Here is a 20627-nt window from a genome sequence, read left to right as displayed (position 1 = left end):
CATGTGAAGCGCAGTTTTGTGCGGTGTGCATAAGTGGTGATTTGTCTGGTATTTCACAACGGTCAGATTCCACACGAGGTCCGTCCCTGCGCTTGTGTGAGTGAGCTTTTATTGAGAGCCTCGCGTCTGCCCTCTGAAGGGATTCAGCTTGGATTCTGGCCTGGATGCTTCCTGCTTGCTCCCTCACTTCACAGAAAAAGCACGCACAGCTGTGGGCTCAGTACTGACCATTTCAGCATTGATTTGTAGAGGAAGATCTGTAGTAAAAACTCCCTCATGACACTTTGTGTCTTTAGTTCCTGCTCCTAACTCCAGCTTGGAAGATCTGGGATCACGTTCAGGGTTGTGCATAGTGCATTTGCTAAATAATAGCCCAAAAAAAAAACCCCGCTTACCCTGGCAAGTCATTTTCTACCCACAACAAAGTCTTAAAAAGTAGCTCAATTTGGCATGAAAACTGTGAACCTGGCAACCTTGATCACATTCTCTCTTGGGTGGAGGGAGTGGGAGGAGATAACTCAATTTACACATTAAAATTAGACTAAGACGGGGGAGGGAATAAGGGAAGTCTATTTTACCACACCCATTCTCTCACTTCCCCAATTCAGCTTGAGGCATTTGCATAGCGCGCTAAGCCGTTACCATGCACACCTGAACATAGATGTCCCAGCTCTTCTCCCGCACCCCTCCTTGGAAAGTGCAAGGCTGTATTTTAGAGCGGATAGTAGCTTATCTCCTTGTTTACTGTAAACACACTATGCGCAAAAACTACGGTGTCTGTTTATCAGATGATTCAGCAGGAGCCTGTGCTGCACACAGCCTGCTGGGTAGAGAGGCTGTCCCGTCTCTGGAAGTGCATGTGATGAAAAGGGGAGGCAGAGGCAAAATTAGGGCCCTGTGCTTTTGGCCAGTCGACTCTCGGCTCGGCTGAGTCCGGAAACCAAGCTCCGCTGGCAGCCCGGCTGTCCTGGCTGTGGTGGAGCACCACCTTGTGACAGATATGCGTCACTGCAAGCATCACTGCTGGAACTTCTTGAAGTCTGTTGCTCTGTTCGCACTTTTTTATAGGTGTATACTTTCACTTTTCCCTCAACGCTAATAGAGAGACAGGAGCAGAAATGTCAGTAGTAATTACAGTTCAGTATGCCATGAGGCGTTATGTGCTTTCAGTAGCCCCGCCTACCCTGAATTTTTTCTCTAGATCCCATGGCAGAAATCCAACTCACTGCTACCAGCTCTCATACTAAAATATTCTTTGTGACACACTTGAAATATGAGTCTGCGGCAACGTTGCTGTACATTGTAATTGGAGAAAGTTCTGGGAGGCATTAAGGGGAAGAGGGTTCCCTCTGGTGGCTGTTTGTTGTTATGTCATTTGGCAAAATACACATATGCTGGTGTTGGAATGTGTCATTTGTATGGCTCTTTTGTGAATCTGATGGGTGAACCAGCATTTGTGGAACCCTGGTGTGATGCTGTACTCTGTTACTTCCTGTTATAGCTAAATAGTTCTTGTAATTGATGTTTTCTGCGGATAATTATGAGTAGTGAAGCCTGGAATCTATTTGTGTTCTGATTGGTTGGCTTTTACTATGTGTTTCCATAGCGATTACATTCAGAACCTATCCTAACCTAACCTGTCCAGAAAAGGACAGAACATCGAAATGCCACAGTCTTTCGGTCATTCTACTTCACATTCATCAGCTTTAACAATAGGGAGACAACTTTCAGTGTTAACAGTAAGGAGCTGAGTGCCTGGTTGGTGCGTGTATTCTGGCTCCACTGGAGCTCTTGGTCCCACAATGCAGACTGTCACTGCAGTATCTCTGGGTGTGCTGACCAGGTGTTCCTCTTCCTCCAGGAGACCCAGGATCCCTCTGCTGTGCTGTGGTTGGACGAGATCCAGGACACGGTGCTCGCTTCCAACAAGGACACCCAGGAGGCCCTGCAGTGTAAGAGCGATCCCTTTCTCTCACGCGTGAGGAGATTCTCAGACTGAGGCTTCATCGTGACAGCCTGTTATTGTTGAGCAGGAGTTAAAAGCCCAGCAGTCTATTTGCAGACTGTTATATAATTTTGCGACGCTGTGACGACTGAGAGGAGGAAGCGGTGCCTTGTTTGGGCTGGTAGTTCCTGTTTGAGCGCGTGTCTGTTTCCCCCCTGCAGTCTCTCAGGCTATCCTGGCCATCAACGAGGCGGTGGACAGCGGGGACCAGGCCCAGACCCTGGGCGCCCTGCGCAACCCGAGCGCCGGACTGTACGGTGTCACGCCCGAGTGCGCGCCCACCTACCAGGAGGACCTGACCAGGATCAAGGCCAGCAAGAAGGAGGAGGGTAAGACTGCGGTCCCACCAGCGCGCTGAGGCCGGAGCTGCAGGTCACCTGGCCGTCCGCGCTCACTGTCCGGCTCTGTGCCCCTCAGGTGACAACGGCAGCGATTGGGTGAAGCACTGGGTGAAGGGAGGACATAACTACTTTTTCAACCTGAAGACGGGGGAGGGCACCTGGGACGAGCCGGGGAGCTTCGTCCCGAACAGCACCCAGCTCAACAAGGAGGACATCCAGGTGGGCCGCTGGAGGAGGGGCAGAGGATGGGGGTGGGGTGGGGTGGGGCGGGGCGGGGCGGGGCGGGGCAGGGATGTGAGTGATAGCTCCTCACTTTTGACTATATACTTTAAACTCACTCAATTATGTTTTTTCCCTTGTTAAATTTGCTTTGATCTGTCTCTCACTCTCTCTCTCTCTCTCATTCCAGTCTGTGGTGTCTGGAGTGACCAATGCCTATAACCGGGAGCAGCTGTGGCTGGCCAATGAGAGCTTGATTGCCAAGCTGCAGGCACGTTGCCGAGGTTACCTGGTAAGGAGTGACCAAAAGAACCGCATGAACTTCCTGAAGGAGCAGGAGCCTGCCGTTACCTCTATACAGGTAATCCCACCCGTCCTGCAGCCTGCAGTCTCTGTGTATAACCTGTACCCTCTATATCCCTGCTAATCTGCATCTACTGGTCACCTTACTCTCCCCTCCCGAAAGGGGCTCTCCTCTGGATCACATCTCTATCCTGGCGCCAAATGAGCTCCCCACTATAATCAGGACAGCTACAAACCGTAAACACACCTATTTAAACTGTGCCTGCTCATCTAATGCCTGATGCCGTGCTGGTCTAATGCCTTAGCATCAGAACTGTTGCCTCTACCTATACTGTAAGTGTGTACGTACTGTATGTAATCCACTCTGGACAAAGAGCATCTGCTAATTGCCTAAATGTAAATGTATAATAGGCTGTAACTCCACTGCAGTCTAGATTGGCACAGTGACATTATGCCATTTGGAGTAGGGCCAGGGCCATGCCCATGGCCGATAGCAAACAAGCTTTTGTTTCCATATGTAAACTACAGCGCTACTTTGAATGACACGTTGTAATGTTGTTTCTTCAACGCCATGCCAGATAAGAGCAGTTACAACCGCAAACTGGCCGCGCTCGCCACACAGTGTTTGACTGGCTCTTTGTCCTCTGTGGCCCGTAGGCCCACTGGAGAGGCTTCAAGCAGAGGAAGAACTTCAAAGACCGAAAGCAGTACCTGAACGATCACAGTGAGGATGCTGTCAAGGTAATGCTCGCATCTCCCCCCCCCCCCCCATGGGCTGACTTCCTGTTAAGGAAGTCCACCAAAGATGCTTCATACTACAGAAATTAGTATATATTACCCATGCCCTAGTATCAATCCAGGCTAAGACATTGCTTAAATTCCATTCCAAATAAGTGTAATAAGCTTATGACCATATATGTCATTGGTGAGGTGTTATTTCCTCTACATATAAGTACACACTGTGCTGTGTAATAAACTTGGATTTTGGGTTTTATCTGATTTTTTTTTTTTTTTTTTTTAAGATTCAAGCAATGGTGAGGATGCACCAGGCCCGCAAAAAGTACAGAGACCGCCTCAAGTACTTCAGAGACCATGTAAGTGTTTCTTTAACCAATGCTTTATATGATAAATAGTACCAAACCACAGATTTCCAGTGGAAATTGTTTACAAGACAATAAACTGACAGAAAAAGGTTGCCTACTTACCATTGGCCTCATATAGCCCTAAATAATATCAAAATACATTTTCAAAAGACTAAAGCGAAATTATTAGTCATGCTTGTCTTAGTATTCCTACAAAAAATGTCTTAAGGACTGTTGCTTTTCTATTATATTGTTTGTTTTTACACTTAGATGCCTGAGTCAGATTCTGTCAAGTGTCCAGTCAGCTTGTGATACTGACTGACAGTTAGTAGACTAATATGGTAACTGCTGTTTGCTTTTTCCAGATAAAGGATATTGTGAAAATCCAGGCCTTCATCAGAGCCAACAAGGCCAGGGATGACTACAAGACTCTCAGTGAGTTTGGCCCTTAAACTGATGCCTTCTTGCCTCTCTTGCAAATATGACAAAATAAAGACTTTGCTGACAAAAAAGAAATTAATTTTCTGTTCTCCATTTTCATGGAAATGAGTTCCTTTTCTCTTGAGTCTGTTCAAAAAATTCATTCATTGGCTTCCACTGTATCGCCTCTTAAACCTTATGACCTCCTTCCTCTTAAACCTTAGGCACCACCTCCGTCCTCTCATTCACCTCCGTGTTTTTTCCTTTTCCCCTCTCCGCAGTCAACGCGGACGACCCCCCGATGGCGGTGGTGCGGAAGTTCGTCCACCTGCTGGACCACAGTGACCAGGACTTCCAGGAGGAGCTGGACCTGATGAAGCTGCGGGAGGAGGTGATCACCAACATCCGCTCCAACCAGCAGCTGGAGAACGACCTCAACCTCATGGACATCAAGATCGGCCTCCTGGTCAAGAACAAGATCACGCTGCAGGAGGTGGTCTCCCACAGCAAGAAGCTGACCAAGAAGAACAAGGGCCAGCTCTCCAACCTGATGATGATGAACAAGCACAAAGGAGGTCTAAAGGCCCTGAGCAAGGAGAAGAGAGACAAGCTGGAGGCCTACCAGTACCTCTTCTACCTGTTGCAGGTAACCCTCTCCAATGGTCCACACATTACAGACCCCTGGGATACAACTAACGTGCCCTTTGTCTGTAATATTGGGCTGAATATTGTAATATTGAGCTTTGAATTGAAGCTGTGTGTTTTTTTTGTTTGTTTATTGGTTTTAACAAAATATTATGAGCTTTTTAATTAAAGTACTACGGAAAAACATGCTTAAGGCCAAATTGCATTGCAGTTAGAAAGAGTAGAGGCATCTATGGATGATATTTCATTGTCCTTCCTGTTCCAATTGTTGCGTTTTGATCATTAATTTAAATGTGGTGCTTCCTGCTTCTTTTCAGACTAATCCAACCTACTTGGCCAAGCTGATCTTTCAGATGCCCCAGAACAAGTCCACCAAGTTCATGGACTCTGTCATTTTCACTCTGTACAACTACGCCTCCAACCAGCGTGAAGAGTACCTTCTGCTTAAGCTCTTCAAGACAGCCCTGCAGGAGGAAATCAAGTAAGAAAACAGGAAGTTCTCGCTACGCTGAGAATAGCTTATGTGTGCGCATTCATTTAATTAGCATATCAGCAACAGTGATGTAACTCTACTTGATAATTAGGGGCGACATAGCTCAGGAGGTAAGACCGATTGTCTGGCAGTCGGAGGGTTGCTGGTTCAAACCTCGCCCTGGGCGTGTCGAAGTGTCCTTGAGCAAGACACCTAACTCCTAACTGCTCTGGCGAATGAGAGGCATCAATTGTAAAGCGCTTTGGATAAAAGCGCTATATAAATGCAGTCCATTTACCATTTACCATTTGATAATTGATCATTTACAATTTGGAAAAAAAATAAAACATTTTGCACATGAGAATGGATGGACACTATCACATTGTGTCCTTCTAAGAAAAAAGACTACATTTAGCCTATTCAACTATTTAACCATTTTTAATTAAACTTTCAAATATTAACATAAATAGTTCAATAACTGAAACATGAGAAGGTCTGAGTGTAGGTCTGATAGACTTGTTCAAAAGTTGTTTTTTTTTAAGTTAATGTAACCTAACTGTTTTTTTTATAGCAAATCAATATTTTGTTAAAATATGAGCCTGTCTATTATTGTGTTTTGAATAAGCAAGCAACAGATCAGTATGGGTGTTTTTGTAACGGTGACTCCTTTGTGTTCAGGTCTAAAGTGGATCAGATCCAGGAGATTGTCACCGGAAACCCCACTGTCATAAAAATGGTGGTGAGCTTCAACAGGGGGGCTCGGGGCCAGAACGCCCTCAGGCAGATCCTGGCCCCAGTGGTCAAGGAGATCATGGACGACAAGACACTGAGCATCAAGACCGACCCAGTGGACATCTACAAAAGCTGGGTCAACCAGATGGAGACCCAGACCGGTGAGGCCAGGTAAGGCCGGTCGTGTTTAAAGGGACCACTGATTGGGTTTAGCCCTGTATTTTAAAGTGTGGCTGCACTACAGGTGACTGCGAGGGTGAGTTCTTCCTCTTACCGCACCTCTGTCTCTGTTTGGTCAGTAAGCTTCCGTACGACGTGACCCCAGAGCAGGCCATGAGTCACGAGGAGGTCCGCACCCGACTGGAGGCGTCCATCAAGCACATGAGGGGCGTCACCGACAAGTTCATGTCCGCCATCACCGTGTCTGTGGACAAAATCCCGTGAGTGGCGCTGTCAGTGCTGTCAAGAGGAACTGAAAAATAACACATCATAATGGCTAAATTGGACTCGCTGACCAATCGGATTCATTCGGTTTCAGTTTATAAGGAGGATTCGATCTGCACTTGTCCCTAACTACGACTTGCACATTAGTATTTTTTTCTGTTTCACAAATGCAAACTGAGTCAGGACAAATCTTGATTGAATACAGGCCTATGGTATTGTTCTTGTTCTTCTTCTATTTCTTCTTATTATTATTATTATTTACACAGCATAAATTACATTTATTGAGGTCTATAAATATATGTGAATATCTTAGGCTAAATATGTGCTATAGTCTTCCGATCTCATGTGTATTGAACCCGGCTGTGTTCCAGATATGGGATGCGCTTCATTGCCAAGGTCCTAAAGGACACCCTGCACGAGAAATTCCCTGATGCCACCGAGGACGAGCTCCTGAAGGTTTGTGACCGGCTCCACGCCTATCCTGCACCCTAGAGCGCTCCCTCTGATTGGCCTCATCCTCCTGGGTGGAGGACCAGATGGCCACCTCACCACATACGTTCCAGCATTGCCATAGCAGACATTCTGGTAGCTGTGGCTGGTACTGCTGTCATAGTACTGCAGTGGCAACCACCTGATCGATATCTTCAGAGCAAAGTCTCCAATGCGGGTTTGAACTTTGCCCGCTGCTGCAGAATCTGAGTGTTTAACACTGCTAGCTGTAGCTCTAGTGTCCCCACATCCTGCACATGTGGTGTGACTTCCTGGCTGCCCTGAACAGCATCACGCAGATCTTCCTCGCAGCCTTTCTCCCTTGCTTGGCTGTGCCCCCTGTGACCAGCAGGGGGCAGGCCTCAGCACTCTCACTGCCCTCCCAGCTGACAGAAAACATTCTCACAATGTTGCTGCCATGTAATGGCAATGTTATTAGATTGACAGAACTTTCCAGTAACGTTGTGAGAACGTTTTGTGTCAGCTGGGCCTCCTGCCTGCACTCTGCTTCCCGGGTGGCCTTGGCTGTCTCACCTCTCTGTACTGAATGTGGTTTGCCCTCTGTCTCTCCACCTGCCTCTTTCTCCTGGGCTCCAGCTGTCCTCTCTGCTCCCGCCTTTGCCTCCCTCCCCTCCCGTGGGGACGTTCGCTCCAGGCTTCCAGCTCATGAAAGGTGAGCTGCACCTCTCTCTCTCCTGCGTTTCCTCTGCACCTCCATCCACACGCACTCCGCACCCCTGCCCACCAGACAGCAACTTCCATACTTTGACATTGTCTATCCAGTGCATTCTGGGTAGCTCAAATGCACATCACCTCCATATATGAGACTGTATATTCTGCATTCCTTAAGCTCTGTTGTAACACTCAGACCAGAACTCATTCCTTGTCTAGTTTCTGGCAAGCTGTATTGGGGTGAGCGGATGTCAATAGCTGCCTGTGTGTTTTCAGATTGTGGGGAACCTGCTCTATTACCGCTACATGAACCCCGCCATCGTAGCGCCCGACGCCTTCGACATCATCGATCTGTCGGCAGGGGGTCAGCTGACCACTGACCAGCGGCGAAATCTGGGCTCCATCGCCAAAATGCTGCAGCACGCAGCCTCCAACAAGATGTTCCTGGGGGACAACGCCCACCTGAACCCCATTAACGAGTACCTCAGCAGCTCCTACCAGAAGTTCAGGTAGGGATGTTTACACTAGAGCGCAATCCCAATGACATGTGCAAACATACATATGCAAACACACACATATATAGACAAACACACTGCTGTCTTGCCAAATGCACGACACACCCAACAGAAGAAACATGATATCACAAGAATCAAATTATTCTGACTAATAATTTGGTTTAAAAATACTTCACATATTTGAAGAATGTATAATACTGACTTAGAAACTGAAATGAAAGTCATATAAAATATTGTACGTTATGCTAATAAATATAAAATAAACCGATTTATCTTGGATCCGTTGTATTTATGGCGTGAGCCGGGTTCTTGTGTGTGTCTGTCACTGTCCCTGTGGCAGCTCTCCAGAAACTTGGCTGCTGGTACTGTAACACTGAACTGATCTCTGGGACTGTCTAATTCACTGGAGAATACATACTAGTTTTTCATCATGAGATTACTGTAGCATGAGCAACAACGAAAAGCTAACAAAAATAAGAGGTCTTGTTTGTTTTCTGTTCACTATTTTGTCTTGACACGGAATTTGACACTGAAAATACTGAGTGACATCAGCATTTCAGGATTTGTACCCACTCAAATTTCTTCTTTTTCTTGCTGTCTGTCTCTTGGTATGTTTGTCTCTCTTTGCATGTCTCTTGTACTATATCTTCCTGTTTCTCTCTGTATGTCTGCTTCCTGCCCTAAATACCTTGGCCTCCTCCCCAGGCGCTTCCTGCTGGCAGCCTGTGACGTCCCCTCCCTAGAGGAGAAGTTTAATGTGGACCAGTATTCTGACCTGGTGACTGTCTCCAAGCCTATCATCTACATCTCCATCGGGGAGATCATCAACACTCACACGGTCAGTATAATATGTACACACACACACACACACACATACACATGCTCAGCATCTAAAATGCCTGTGGTCATCGAAGCACTCCCACAGTCAGTATCTTAAAAATGCACCTGAAGTATGCACGGTCAGTCTCTGAAACACATACAATCTGAGACTCACGTGCAGTCAACAAGTATAATAATGTCTGAGATTCATATAATATCCAAGCATTTGTGTTAAGTGTTGTATGTTTTGCTGTCTGTCCACTTGTGTAATTTTAACTCGTTGTTCCACCCACCCTCTTACAGCTCCTGCTGGACCACCAGGACGCCATCGCCCCTGAGCACAATGACCCCATCCACGAGCTGCTGGAGGACCTCGGAGAGGTGCCCACCATCGAGTCTCTCATTGGTGAGCACTGCAGCGGTGGATGCTGGGATATGTAGTGAAACACATAACTACCTGGTCAGAGTGTTACTTATTTCCATGACACTGAAGCTGTGGCCATCCCCAAACAGGTGAGGACCCGCTGCCAGCTGGGGACCCCAATAAGGAGATGATGGGCAAAACGGAGGTGTCCCTCACCCTCACCAACAAGTTTGACGTTCCTGGTGAAGCTAATACAGAGGTGGATGCCAAGACTCTTCTGTTGAAGTAAGGACATTTGTTCCACGTTTCCATAATAGAACTAATTCTCTTTCCAAAACAGGGACATGAACAGTCCTGAGAGGCAGAGTATTTCTCTTCTGGGATTTATTATAATTTATCCTCAGAGCTTCAAACCTTTATCTTTCAGGGGCTGTTAACTTGACCGACCAGATATTGCTTTAATACAAGCTTACAGAGCAGGGTATAATCATGCAGGCATAAACAACAGCTGAGGAAAATTTAACTTTTTTCACTCTGTGCAGCCACCAGTAAGTCTATTCAGTGTGACTGTCTGTAGCTGTTTATATCATCATATCATTATTCACTCTCAGCAAATGCTTGGCTATGCTAGATGCCTACATTGATAAAATGTGTCTGTTAGCACTAACAGTGACTACATTATAAAGGAAACGCTCAGACAAAATGTCACAGAGGGGAGGGGTCGCTCAGCGCTCACAGAAAATGTGAGTGCGCTGCTCTGTTTGCCATAGCAACGCGCGGCACGCTGAATGGAAGTGCCCGTGGGTGGGAATGAGTGGGCACGAGTAGCCGCGTAACATAACCAAAGCTCCGCCCACCTCTCTCTCGCGGCAGCACCAAGCGGCTCATCGTCGACGTCATCCGGTTCCAGCCGGGAGACACGCTCACCGAGATCCTGGAGACCGCCGCTGCGCCGGAGCAGGTGAGCGCCGCGTCGAGCGTCCCAAATCCCGCGGGTGCGGAGAGGCGCGTGTCCCCGCCTCTCACGCCGCGTCTCCGCCCGCTCCTCCCCCCGCGCAGGAGGCGGAGTACCAGCGGGCCATGCAGCGGCGAGCCATCCGCGACGCCAAGACTCCGGAGAAGATGAAGCAGGCCAAGCCGGTGGTGGACGACAGCCTCACCCTCCAGGGCAAGAAGGACAAGATCAAGAGCAGCCTGCAGCGCCTGGCCGAGCTGGGCAAGGTCCACCCCGAGAACCGCTACCAGGACCTCATCAACGACATCGCCAAGGTAACGGCACGTGGGAGGCCTGAGGTCATCGGAGCGTGATCTCTGAGCCTCTCTGTCTCTGGAGATTAAGTATAGCGTTTTTCAGTATGACATTAGTATTGTAGCATGAGCAACAACACTAAGCAATTTGACACTCTGTAGTGGTTTGAATTCAGGCGGCAGTGTAGTATAATGGGTGAGGAGCTGGCTTGTAACCTAAAGGTTACAGGTTTGATTCCTGGATGGGGCACTGCCGTTCTACCCTTGAGCAAAGTACTTAACTTGCATTGCTTCAGTATATATCAGGCTGTATAAATGGATGCAATGTAAAAAGTTGTGTATGTTACTCTGGATAAGAGCATCTGCTGAATGCCTGTAATGTAATGTTATTAATGCATGTATGGTTTTGATTCTCCATCCCTGATATCTAAGCTCTGGGCATTCCATTTTTAAAAACGGCGGTCTAGCTGTGCATGCCTCTTTAAGAACAGTATGTTTATAAATGTGTTTTTTTTTTAATGGATAGGCATGACAATGGATGGACATTATGAATGCCTTGAGTGAGCCCACAGTTGTTAGCTTAGCTGAAGCTCAGTTGGCAGTGAAGGGAATTATGGTGTTGCTGTTGATGTTCTATCGGGGTCTGGGAAACTATTTGAAAAATTCCCGAGGGTAATTGGGCAGGCAGGGGTATGCCAAGGTGAGGGTGGGCATCCTTATCTTAGGCCCCTCGTTTAGTGAAGGAGCCTTTGTCCTGACACGGGGGGGAGGTTTTTGCAGGTGTTGTTTGGAGTGCGATTTGCCCGCTCCTGCCTGCTGGCTTCACCAAGTCTTGGGTCTTGTAGAAACAGGCAGCAGAATTAGCCTGCTCCACAGAAGCAGAGGCCAGAGTCTCCAAACTCCCTCTGCTCTCTCCAAACAACACAATTCCTCTTCTGAACTCTTTAGCCTTTACTCTCTCTGAATTATTAACTCCCTTTGACAGAGCCACTACTGCCAAACAGCACACAGTCACCATGGTGTGATTATTGTGTCCAATGGCTCTTACGATGCGTCATTTATACTGTATTTCACTTCTTAACCAGCTATTTATTTTTCTCTTTGAACTGCAATCATATTTCTTCCCTGTCACTGAAGACTGTAATTAACTGCCTCTCCCTCTGTGTGTGTGTGCGTGTTTGCATGTGCATGCATGTGTGTGCATGCGTGTGTGTGTGCGTGTGTGTGCGTATGTGTGTGTGCGTGCGTGTGTGTGCATATGTATGTGTGTGTGTGTACGTGCGTGTAGGACATCAGGAACCAGCGGCGGTATCGGCAGCGGAGGAAGGCGGAGCTGGTGAGGCTGCAGCAGACTAACGCCGCCCTCAACTCCAAGACAAGTTTCTACAACGTGCAGATCGACTACTACAACCAGTATATCAAAACGTGCATGGACAACCTCGCCAGCAAGGGCAAGTGAGTGCAAGTCCTGGCCTACTGACGGCCTGCCTCTGAGGGGGTTTAGAGCGGGAGATCAGCAGGGATCAGCCCCGTCTGTTCCTTTTCACCGAGCTCAGTCTCTTCTCCAGGGTGTCCAAGAAGCCTGGCGACGCCAAGGCCAAGAAGAGCAAGCAGGTATCCCAGAAGTACACAGCCGCTCGGCTTCACGAGAAGGGAGTCCTGATCGAGATCGAGGACCTGCAGACTAACCAGTACGTGCTCGCTCTGCTGTCAGAACCTCGTCCACACCCGTATCGCCAAACGGAGTGATGTCATTATGCTGACACAAGCAGCTTGTTCTTGCTACATCGATGCCACACCTGTGCAAACATAAACTACCATCTGCTTCAGCACGCAGCAGTAACACAGCGACACAAACTGAGAATACAGCACTGTCTTCATTTCATACTACACTGCATACCCTGTCTGTTTAACCATATATCATCTGTATCGCCTCACACATTCTGCAACTACACACTGTCTGCGTAAGCTAACAGAGCTCACTCACACTGTTACTGCAGCTATGGTCTTCACCCATTAACACTGATACTATCCCTTTACCCAAAGGCAATGTGTGCACTACTTTGCTTTTATTACACCAACATGGACGGATATTATCTACACCACCTCATAAATACAGCATTCACACAAACCCACTCTCAACCAGGTTACACACCAATTAAATCTGAACACATAGGCATAGATTCAGCTCTTATCAAATATGAATTGTTTTTTTTCCGTTGCCTGGAATTTCTTGCTGTCCCGGTGAATGAAAGCATCGCGTCTCCTCCATTTCCTTGCAGATTTAAGAACGTGATCTTTGAGATCTCCCCATCAGAGGCGGTGGGGGTGTTCGACGTGAAGGCCAAGTTCATGGGAGTACATTTGGAGACGCTAATGTTGGAGTACCAGGTACAGCACCCCGTGTTTTGACTTGTCTAAACTGCCCCATCCCATGTCCAGTACATGGCTCCTCCCCCAGCTCCCCTAAGTGAGAATGGATACAGACTCTGTTTGTGATGCACTGAGTCATGAGTGAGACAATTTTTTTAAATGAATTGACAGTTTGGCCTTTTTCTTCATGCAGTTTGCATTGTTTCAGCTGTAATCATATGTATAATATGAGTGCATTTATAGCGTGGATCTATGTATACTGAGAGTGAATTTAAACTATGAGTGTACGTGTCCTGTAAGTGTATTTATGCTGTGGGTGTACATGTCCCGTGACCGTATTCATGCTGTGGGTGTACTTGGCTTGATGCCCTCTGTTCTCTTTGCCTTCTAGGACCTCCTGCAGCTACAGTACGAGGGTGTGGCGGTGATGAAGCTCTTCGACAGAGCCACCATCAACGTCAACCTGCTCATCTTCCTGCTCAACAAGAAGTTCTATGGCAAATAGACAAAAAAAAGACAGAGGGGCTTTAGGCTTTGCTTAAAACAGAACCCCCACGTACAGTACTCAAAATACATGCCCCAGCACTGCCCCTCCCCTGCTATACTATAGCACAAATTCCTTTATCGCTATACCCGTAATATGCCTTTGTAGCATTCTATAGTGCCTTATTTGCCAAAAAGTGGCCAGAAGCATTTGCCCAATAGGAAATGCACAGCAGTGGAGGCGCATGCAGTACCATAACGGAGCCCAGAGCAACTCCCACGGGACCCAGTGTCCTCTCGGTAGAGCATTTGTGTTTAGGAGTTTGCAGGCCGCTAAATAGGAGTTGCTGCAGATCACTTGCATGCTCTTCTAACAGTTACAGTTATGGGATGTGTGTTCTTTCTGAAGCTGATGCCCTTTTATTCCTCTGCCCTTTGACCTTTCACCCCCAGGAGCTATGAAAGTACATGTTGTTTGGGGGGGCTCGTTGGGTAGGGAGCAGTTCAAGTGCATCCATGAACCCGTATATATCATCAGGCCATGAAGACTTATCCCTGCCATGCTCCTGCAGCACAACTTAATACATTTAATATATTGTAACATAATGGGATCTCCCGGTAGTGAAGTATGTCCCTTCCCAGAACTGTTTCTTCTTTTCTTAAGGGGGCCAGCCCCAGCAGTGTCTTATGGAAGAGCTCTGCGTCTTCTCTCTATGCTGGCAGTCTTCTACTGTCCTTGTTCCTGTTGAAGTTCTGTCCCTATTCTACAGTTACAAGTGGGGAGGAGGGTGGGGGGGGGGGGGGTGCTCAGGCCAAAACAACGGATTTTGCTCCAGCATTTTTATCAGCTGTATGCATGCTTGTTTTCAACATATTAATTATTTTTATGCTTGTAGTTATTGTTGTTTTTTGTACCGAATTGTCCCTTCCTGGATGACATGGGGGGAGGGGCAGGGGGGTGTTATTAAACACTTTGGTCATTGTGGCCATTTTCGAGGTTTCCCATAATTCTGTCAGTGACGGATCAGGGTTTAAGCAGGAATCGGGGCCCATGGACTCAATCCTGGCTCCTGCAGACGAGGCAGGGGGGCCTAGCTCTGGACTGAGGGCCTGTTCAAGAGAGCACTGAGATTAACAGCAAGTGCATATGATGGAGCAACTGAACCATTTTACTCATGATACAACCCTGATGCAAATCACGTCCCAGTCAAAAAGCAGAACGAAGATAACCAGCAAAATGGCTCTCGGACATCATTCGGTCAAACCAGAGTAAAGTTTGATTTAGCACTGACCAAGAACGTCCACTAAATTATAGGTGTTTCTGTAAGAAGTCCAGGCAGAGCCAGGCTTAAAAAAATTCAGTGCTGTAAAGACAATCATGTTTTTGCCTACTTGGTGAAATAAATAAAGCACATTCCAAATTAATGCATTGAGTTTTTTTGTTAAATCAGCCTTTTGACTTTTTTTGCAGTATCCAGCTTGGAAATGTAAAGCACAAGATGGTGTAAAGTAGTCTCAGAGAAAATTTTTATTCAGTTTTCATCCAATTTGGGACACAGTAGAGTTTATTGTGGTTCTTCTGTATGTAGCCAAACACCTTTATTTTCCTGTTTTGACTGTATCAAGGGAAGAGTTTTTAAAAAACTGCTCACTCTTAATACATGGTCTTGGAAAGCAATATTCACATAATGCATTTTAGTCCACCAGGTGTCAGTGTGTGCGATATGGATTGAAATGAAACGCGCTTCAAATAGTTGACGTTCAAATAAACAGTGATGTTCTGGTGCAAAAACAAATGGACGATATTGCCCTTTTGAAACATGCACATTGAGAGTCGTTACCTGTTGCACCCCCAATTAGCCAAGTGTCAGAGCAAGTGCTGTGCCTCAACAGGATGTAGTTATTCTTATGAAACATTTTGTTCTTTTTTTTTTTTTTTTTTTTCCTGTTTTGACATTATTTCGCAGACTGCCTTCAAGTATGTTTATTTTACAGTGAAGCTTTAACAGTACCAAATAAATTACGGTCCTGTAACCGCTTGGTTTTGTGAATCATTGACTCAGACACTGCCTGTGGGCCTGACAGAACTGCTTTTACACTGTTTATAGTAACTCCCAGCATTTGACAGAAATTAAGACAAATTGCTTCTCAAAGGAAAGTTGAGATGCGCAAACAAATTTAACTATTGATTCAAGTTAAAAAGGAAACCAGGAAATGGGTATGCAGAATGCTTGCTTTTTTTGTGCGCCCAGATTATGTTGGAGTTGCAGTTTCCAGTTGCTGCAAAAGGATAGAAATCACATTTTAAGGAACTCTCCCAAAAATTTGCATTTATTTGCTTAAATGTAAAAATGTGAATATGCCAGTGAGATAAAATTGCAGCATGAATTAACTCCAGAAGGGAAAGGGATACTGTCTCCATTACTTGAAAAGAACAGTTGATAATGTCTGTGCAAAAATATGTCACTGAGTGCATTTAGAAATGCACAGGACCATAAGAACACAGCATTCCAGTTTCTGTTCCAGTTCCAAATTCAGATGGGCCACAATGGCAGAAATGCATGCTTTCACTCACAGAATTAAAAACCCCATGACCTTTGAATGCTTAATTTATTTGGTGCATTCATATTTGTGCATGAAAGAATGTTTAAATTGTGTTTATAGTAAAATCTACTGCGCTACATTACCACCAGTCAGGATTTGAAACATTCCAGTAGTTGTGTGTCCATTATATCCTAAATATTTTTTATTTATTCAAAAAGGATTTTGAAGCCCCACAACCCTGATCAGGATACGTGGCTTTAGATAATGGATGGATGGATGGATGATTATGAAGTTTAAAAATCAATTGGACAACTGTTAGCAGGTTAGTGCTGTATGGGGCCTCTGCATGGCCACAAGCTGTCAGTGAACATAGCACACAAGCTAAAAAAAATCCTAATATGGAATGAAATTAAGTGCTGAGCATTGATATAGTTAATAAGTCTCTGTGCAATTTGAAACAAAAAGGTTTTTTCCTCTGAAGTAACCCACCAATTTACTTCTAGGTTTTAGAACTTGGTGCAAGTTGATGTAATCTTGCATGCATGCATTTTATAGCACTCCTTTTCATTACATTTCCTAAAGGAATGCCTTTGGATGAATCCTTCAACTAAATTGCACTATGTGCTTCACCTTTATGTTCATTCGTATTCTATGTTTTAATGAAGATTCAACAGAAAGTTCTTATCCTGACTGCCATTGATACCTGCAATACAGTAAGTCTGAATAAGCAATCAACAGAACCAATTTAAAGACACCTTACTCTTGCCTGCTAATTTCAGCAATTCTGTTCATTAGTCTTTTTGTGAACTGGGTCATTTTCTCATGTTTGGTTAGCTGTGATTAAGCTTTTTTTTTCTTCTGTTTGTTCAGATTGTTAACTAGCTGCTCATATGTTGTTGGCTTTGTTTGTGAATTGATAAAGTCTAACAGCTGGTCAGCAATATACAGTATAGACTGGACTTGCAGGGGAGTTTTTTTTAGACTACCAAAGACCACTGAGCAAATTCAGGAGTGGCCTTGACCGTGGCGAGCATAAGGTACTTTCATTTTCTGTTTTGTTCAATTAAAAGGTACCACAGCATTTTATAATCATAAATTTAAAACATTTACTTGGTATGGTGGCATGAATGATGTTCTATAGGACAATTGTTCACTTGTGTATGGAACAGTTGTGTCAAATTGTATGTTTTTACTATGTTATACTAATCAAATTTGTGTTTTCAAATCAGAAATGGATTATTCAGTTTATATGTGGAATGCTGTGAGTGTGAGAGCATGGGATACAGTTGAAGGCAAAAGTTTACATACGCCCAGGCTAAATACATTCAAACACCAAAGTGTCAAGCATGGTGGAGGCAGTTTGATGGCTTGGGCCTGTATGGCTACATCTGGAACTGATTCAATGATCTTTATTATAACCACTGATTTCAGCCACAGAATGACAGCTAAAGTGCACAGAAACATATTGACCAATATTCAGAGAAATGCCACCAAACTTGGATAAGCTTGGATGGAAGCTTATCATGCAGTAAGACAACAACCCAAAATGTACAGCAAACCTACCCAAGAAGCTTATCAGAAAGAAAAGGCGGAAGTATCTGGTGACTTTTCAATTGCTCAAAAGGAAACTTAAGTCTGAAACCCCAGCAAACACACAGAAACTGAAAGAGGTGGTGGTAAAAGCTTGGCAGAGCATCTGAAAGGATCACATCATGAATGGAGCACTGCCCAAGAGTCATAAACTCAATGCAGGCATCAAATGTAAGGGAAATGCAATGAAATATTGACTTACGAGTAATGAAATGTCAAAACTTATTTTTCCACAATATTTATGTTGACTTGAAATAGGGGGACTTGATTTTCTAAAAGGTGTGTTGTAATAGAGTTCAATGTCTGTTTTAAAAAAGTACACAAAATAAATGCAGACACTGAAAATTTGCCGATGCCTGGAAGACTTTATTGTACTGCAATTTAATGTGCATAACATTGTTTATTGAATTTATGAGCGTGATAATTTGGGTACTTTGACTACTTGGAACGAACTGTAGGACAGATTTTTTTTAATTTACCTTGTTCCTTGATGCATGGTTGGGGGTATCCTTCAGTGTAAGGGCTTTTAATACCAAAATTATTCATCAAACTATGAACACACTAGGTAATTTTAGGAAATATTGAGGGGAAAATGCATTAATTCACTGGAAAATACATTCTACACTCCCTACTTTGATGAACAAAAATCATTTTAATGACAAGATTTCTTGCATCATTACAAATGATGCAGTTTAAAGCAGTGTTACATGACTTTCTTCCGCTATTATTTTCATTTGAAATGTCTAAATTTAGGCCAATGCCATCTTCTGATAAAATCCCCTCTTTAAGTTCACATTTGGCCATGGAAGTCTGGCTTTCTATTGAAATCTATTATAAAAACTCTGATTGTGAGAACTTACTGACCTGGAAGCCCGGCTTCACACTCACTTTTGGCCTGCAGTGGCAGTAGCACAGGATCTTATGAAGACTAATGATTTATTGTAGTCTTAGCTCAGATACCTTAGAAACAACCTCTGATCTCTGATTTTTATAAGCACTACCTCAATTAAATAACTTTAGTACAAGGGCGTAACTATATTTTGAATATTGGGGGGGGTTGAAGTGCATAGACTCTGAGAACTACAAACCTCCAGGAGGGTCGGGGGACATGCCGCCCTGGAATAATTTTTTTAAAGAACAGCTGTGAAATTATTTCTGGTGTATTCTAAAGGGAAAATACTACAAATGACCAATCATTAAGGCTGCTAGAGACAGCCTATGAATGAAACACGTCGATAGGCTTGTGTATTTACTCAGAGCATACCTTTTTTCCTTGAACTTAACAGAACGTTAGAAATACAGCATGCTCAACTTGCATTACTAAAATAAAACACGGTTAACGTGTGTCCGTTTTTATTTCTTCAAAGTTTATTTTGGTACAATATGTTGTACATTGGGAGGTTTGAGTCCTTGATGAGCACCTATTGCCACTGATGTTGCCGTAATGGGGGAAGAAGTGCTGGGCATCAACACTATTGACAGGGGCCATCATACATCTGATTGCAAGAACTGACAAGGACGAGAATCTTGATCCCAACGCATTCCAGAATCTGCATAGTCACACTTTGTTTCTCCCAACATTTGTAAATAGCCTACTGTAAAAATGCATAGGCCTATACAAATTTCACCGTAGGCTACAGTAACAAAAGAAAGGCCAAAGCCAAAAATGTCATGGGGCGTTTGGTTTTTAAAAGGAAAACTACTCCAACACCACACATGCAATACTCTCCTCCTTCAATGACTTTTACTAAATAGCTGGACTTAAATTAGAATTATTTAAAAAATCAACTCATTAAAGAAATACGGGCATTTTATGCCATTTTATTCACAAAACCCCCCCTGCGAGACAAAAGGTAATAGGTGCTGATACCCAGGTGTGAATGGGTTGCTCTCTCCTCCGGCACGCTATTCAGAAACTGAATAACAGGTGTTTTGGTGCGAATTTCTGGGTCAAGTGTAACTGAAACTACTTTTTGCACATAATCACACAAAATTAATTCACTACAATCGTTTGATGAAAATGATTTACTATTATTATTGACTTCAACATGGGGATAATTAAGTGTGGGCATTGTATTCATAGAAATGATGGGTTTATAACTCTGTGGAGATAATGCCTCTGACAAACTTTCAGTTTTTCGTAATCATGCAAGTGAATAGGACCAGAAGAAACACTGGAATTACTGATGAATGACTTCATCATGGACCTGGCATGCGAGCTGCGTGAAAATTACAGTCGAAGACAGAAGCAGAAGCCACCAGAGCAACCACGGTTGCAGAATCACCTCATGCACCAGTCACTCCTGGGAAGAAAACAGTGCCAAGTCGGCAAATGCAGTTGGAATAAGGCTAAATAGAACTGCATGAAATGCAATAGATTTGTCTGCAGTCCCTGCTCACACAAACAACCGAAGCTGTGTGTTCCCCGTGGAATTGATAAGTCCATTTTGTGTTTTGCTCATTTTACAGTCTAGCGTTTTTCTCAATGTGCCCATAATACGCCTTGGCACATTTCCCCTTACCTATATAACAAAACTGATGTAAATTAGACATTAAAATGTTGAAATTGATACAGTCATGTCCTTTATTTGAAGAAAATAGTTTTGCAACATAAATGTTTCATATCTTTATGGATAAACTGACACCATCTGGCATCAGGCTTGCCATTCAAGGTAATAAAAAATGTGGCCTTTCTAGAGTTAGGTTATTAACAGCTACCATCCAAAACTGTCAAAAAATCACAGAAAGCACTAAAAACAGAGGAAATTGAAGAACCCCCTGGGTCAGAAAGTAGTACATCAAACATAACTGGAAAGTTTCGCTCACCGACTAGCGTTAGTACCACTTTAAGAGCGCACTACTGCCGC

General features: G+C 44.6%; 1 protein-coding gene across 1 annotated transcript in view; it reads left to right on the top strand.

The window, feature by feature from the left end:
- iqgap1 (IQ motif containing GTPase activating protein 1) overlaps positions 1-15051 on the top strand; it is a 38546-nt gene extending 23495 nt beyond the window's left edge. Inside the window, exons 16-37 of the mRNA XM_035417802.1 lie at positions 1862-1952; positions 2167-2334; positions 2423-2565; positions 2756-2926; positions 3526-3609; positions 3891-3962; positions 4316-4385; positions 4652-5016; positions 5333-5496; positions 6166-6390; positions 6519-6659; positions 7035-7119; positions 8101-8333; positions 9045-9177; positions 9462-9564; positions 9672-9807; positions 10396-10483; positions 10582-10791; positions 12059-12225; positions 12339-12461; positions 13053-13161; positions 13535-15051. Of these exons, the coding sequence (XP_035273693.1) occupies positions 1862-1952; positions 2167-2334; positions 2423-2565; positions 2756-2926; positions 3526-3609; positions 3891-3962; positions 4316-4385; positions 4652-5016; positions 5333-5496; positions 6166-6390; positions 6519-6659; positions 7035-7119; positions 8101-8333; positions 9045-9177; positions 9462-9564; positions 9672-9807; positions 10396-10483; positions 10582-10791; positions 12059-12225; positions 12339-12461; positions 13053-13161; positions 13535-13648 (3195 nt within the window). The 3' untranslated portion in view covers positions 13649-15051. The remainder of the gene's footprint in view (positions 1-1861; positions 1953-2166; positions 2335-2422; positions 2566-2755; positions 2927-3525; positions 3610-3890; positions 3963-4315; positions 4386-4651; positions 5017-5332; positions 5497-6165; positions 6391-6518; positions 6660-7034; positions 7120-8100; positions 8334-9044; positions 9178-9461; positions 9565-9671; positions 9808-10395; positions 10484-10581; positions 10792-12058; positions 12226-12338; positions 12462-13052; positions 13162-13534) is intronic.
- The last annotated feature ends 5576 nt before the right edge of the window (positions 15052-20627 follow it).

Source organism: Anguilla anguilla, chromosome 5, assembly GCF_013347855.1.
Source record: "Anguilla anguilla isolate fAngAng1 chromosome 5, fAngAng1.pri, whole genome shotgun sequence".
NCBI classification, from domain to species: domain Eukaryota; kingdom Metazoa; phylum Chordata; class Actinopteri; order Anguilliformes; family Anguillidae; genus Anguilla; species Anguilla anguilla.
Note: the sequence above shows the minus strand (reverse complement) of the source record. Positions and strands in the feature narration are given on the sequence as shown.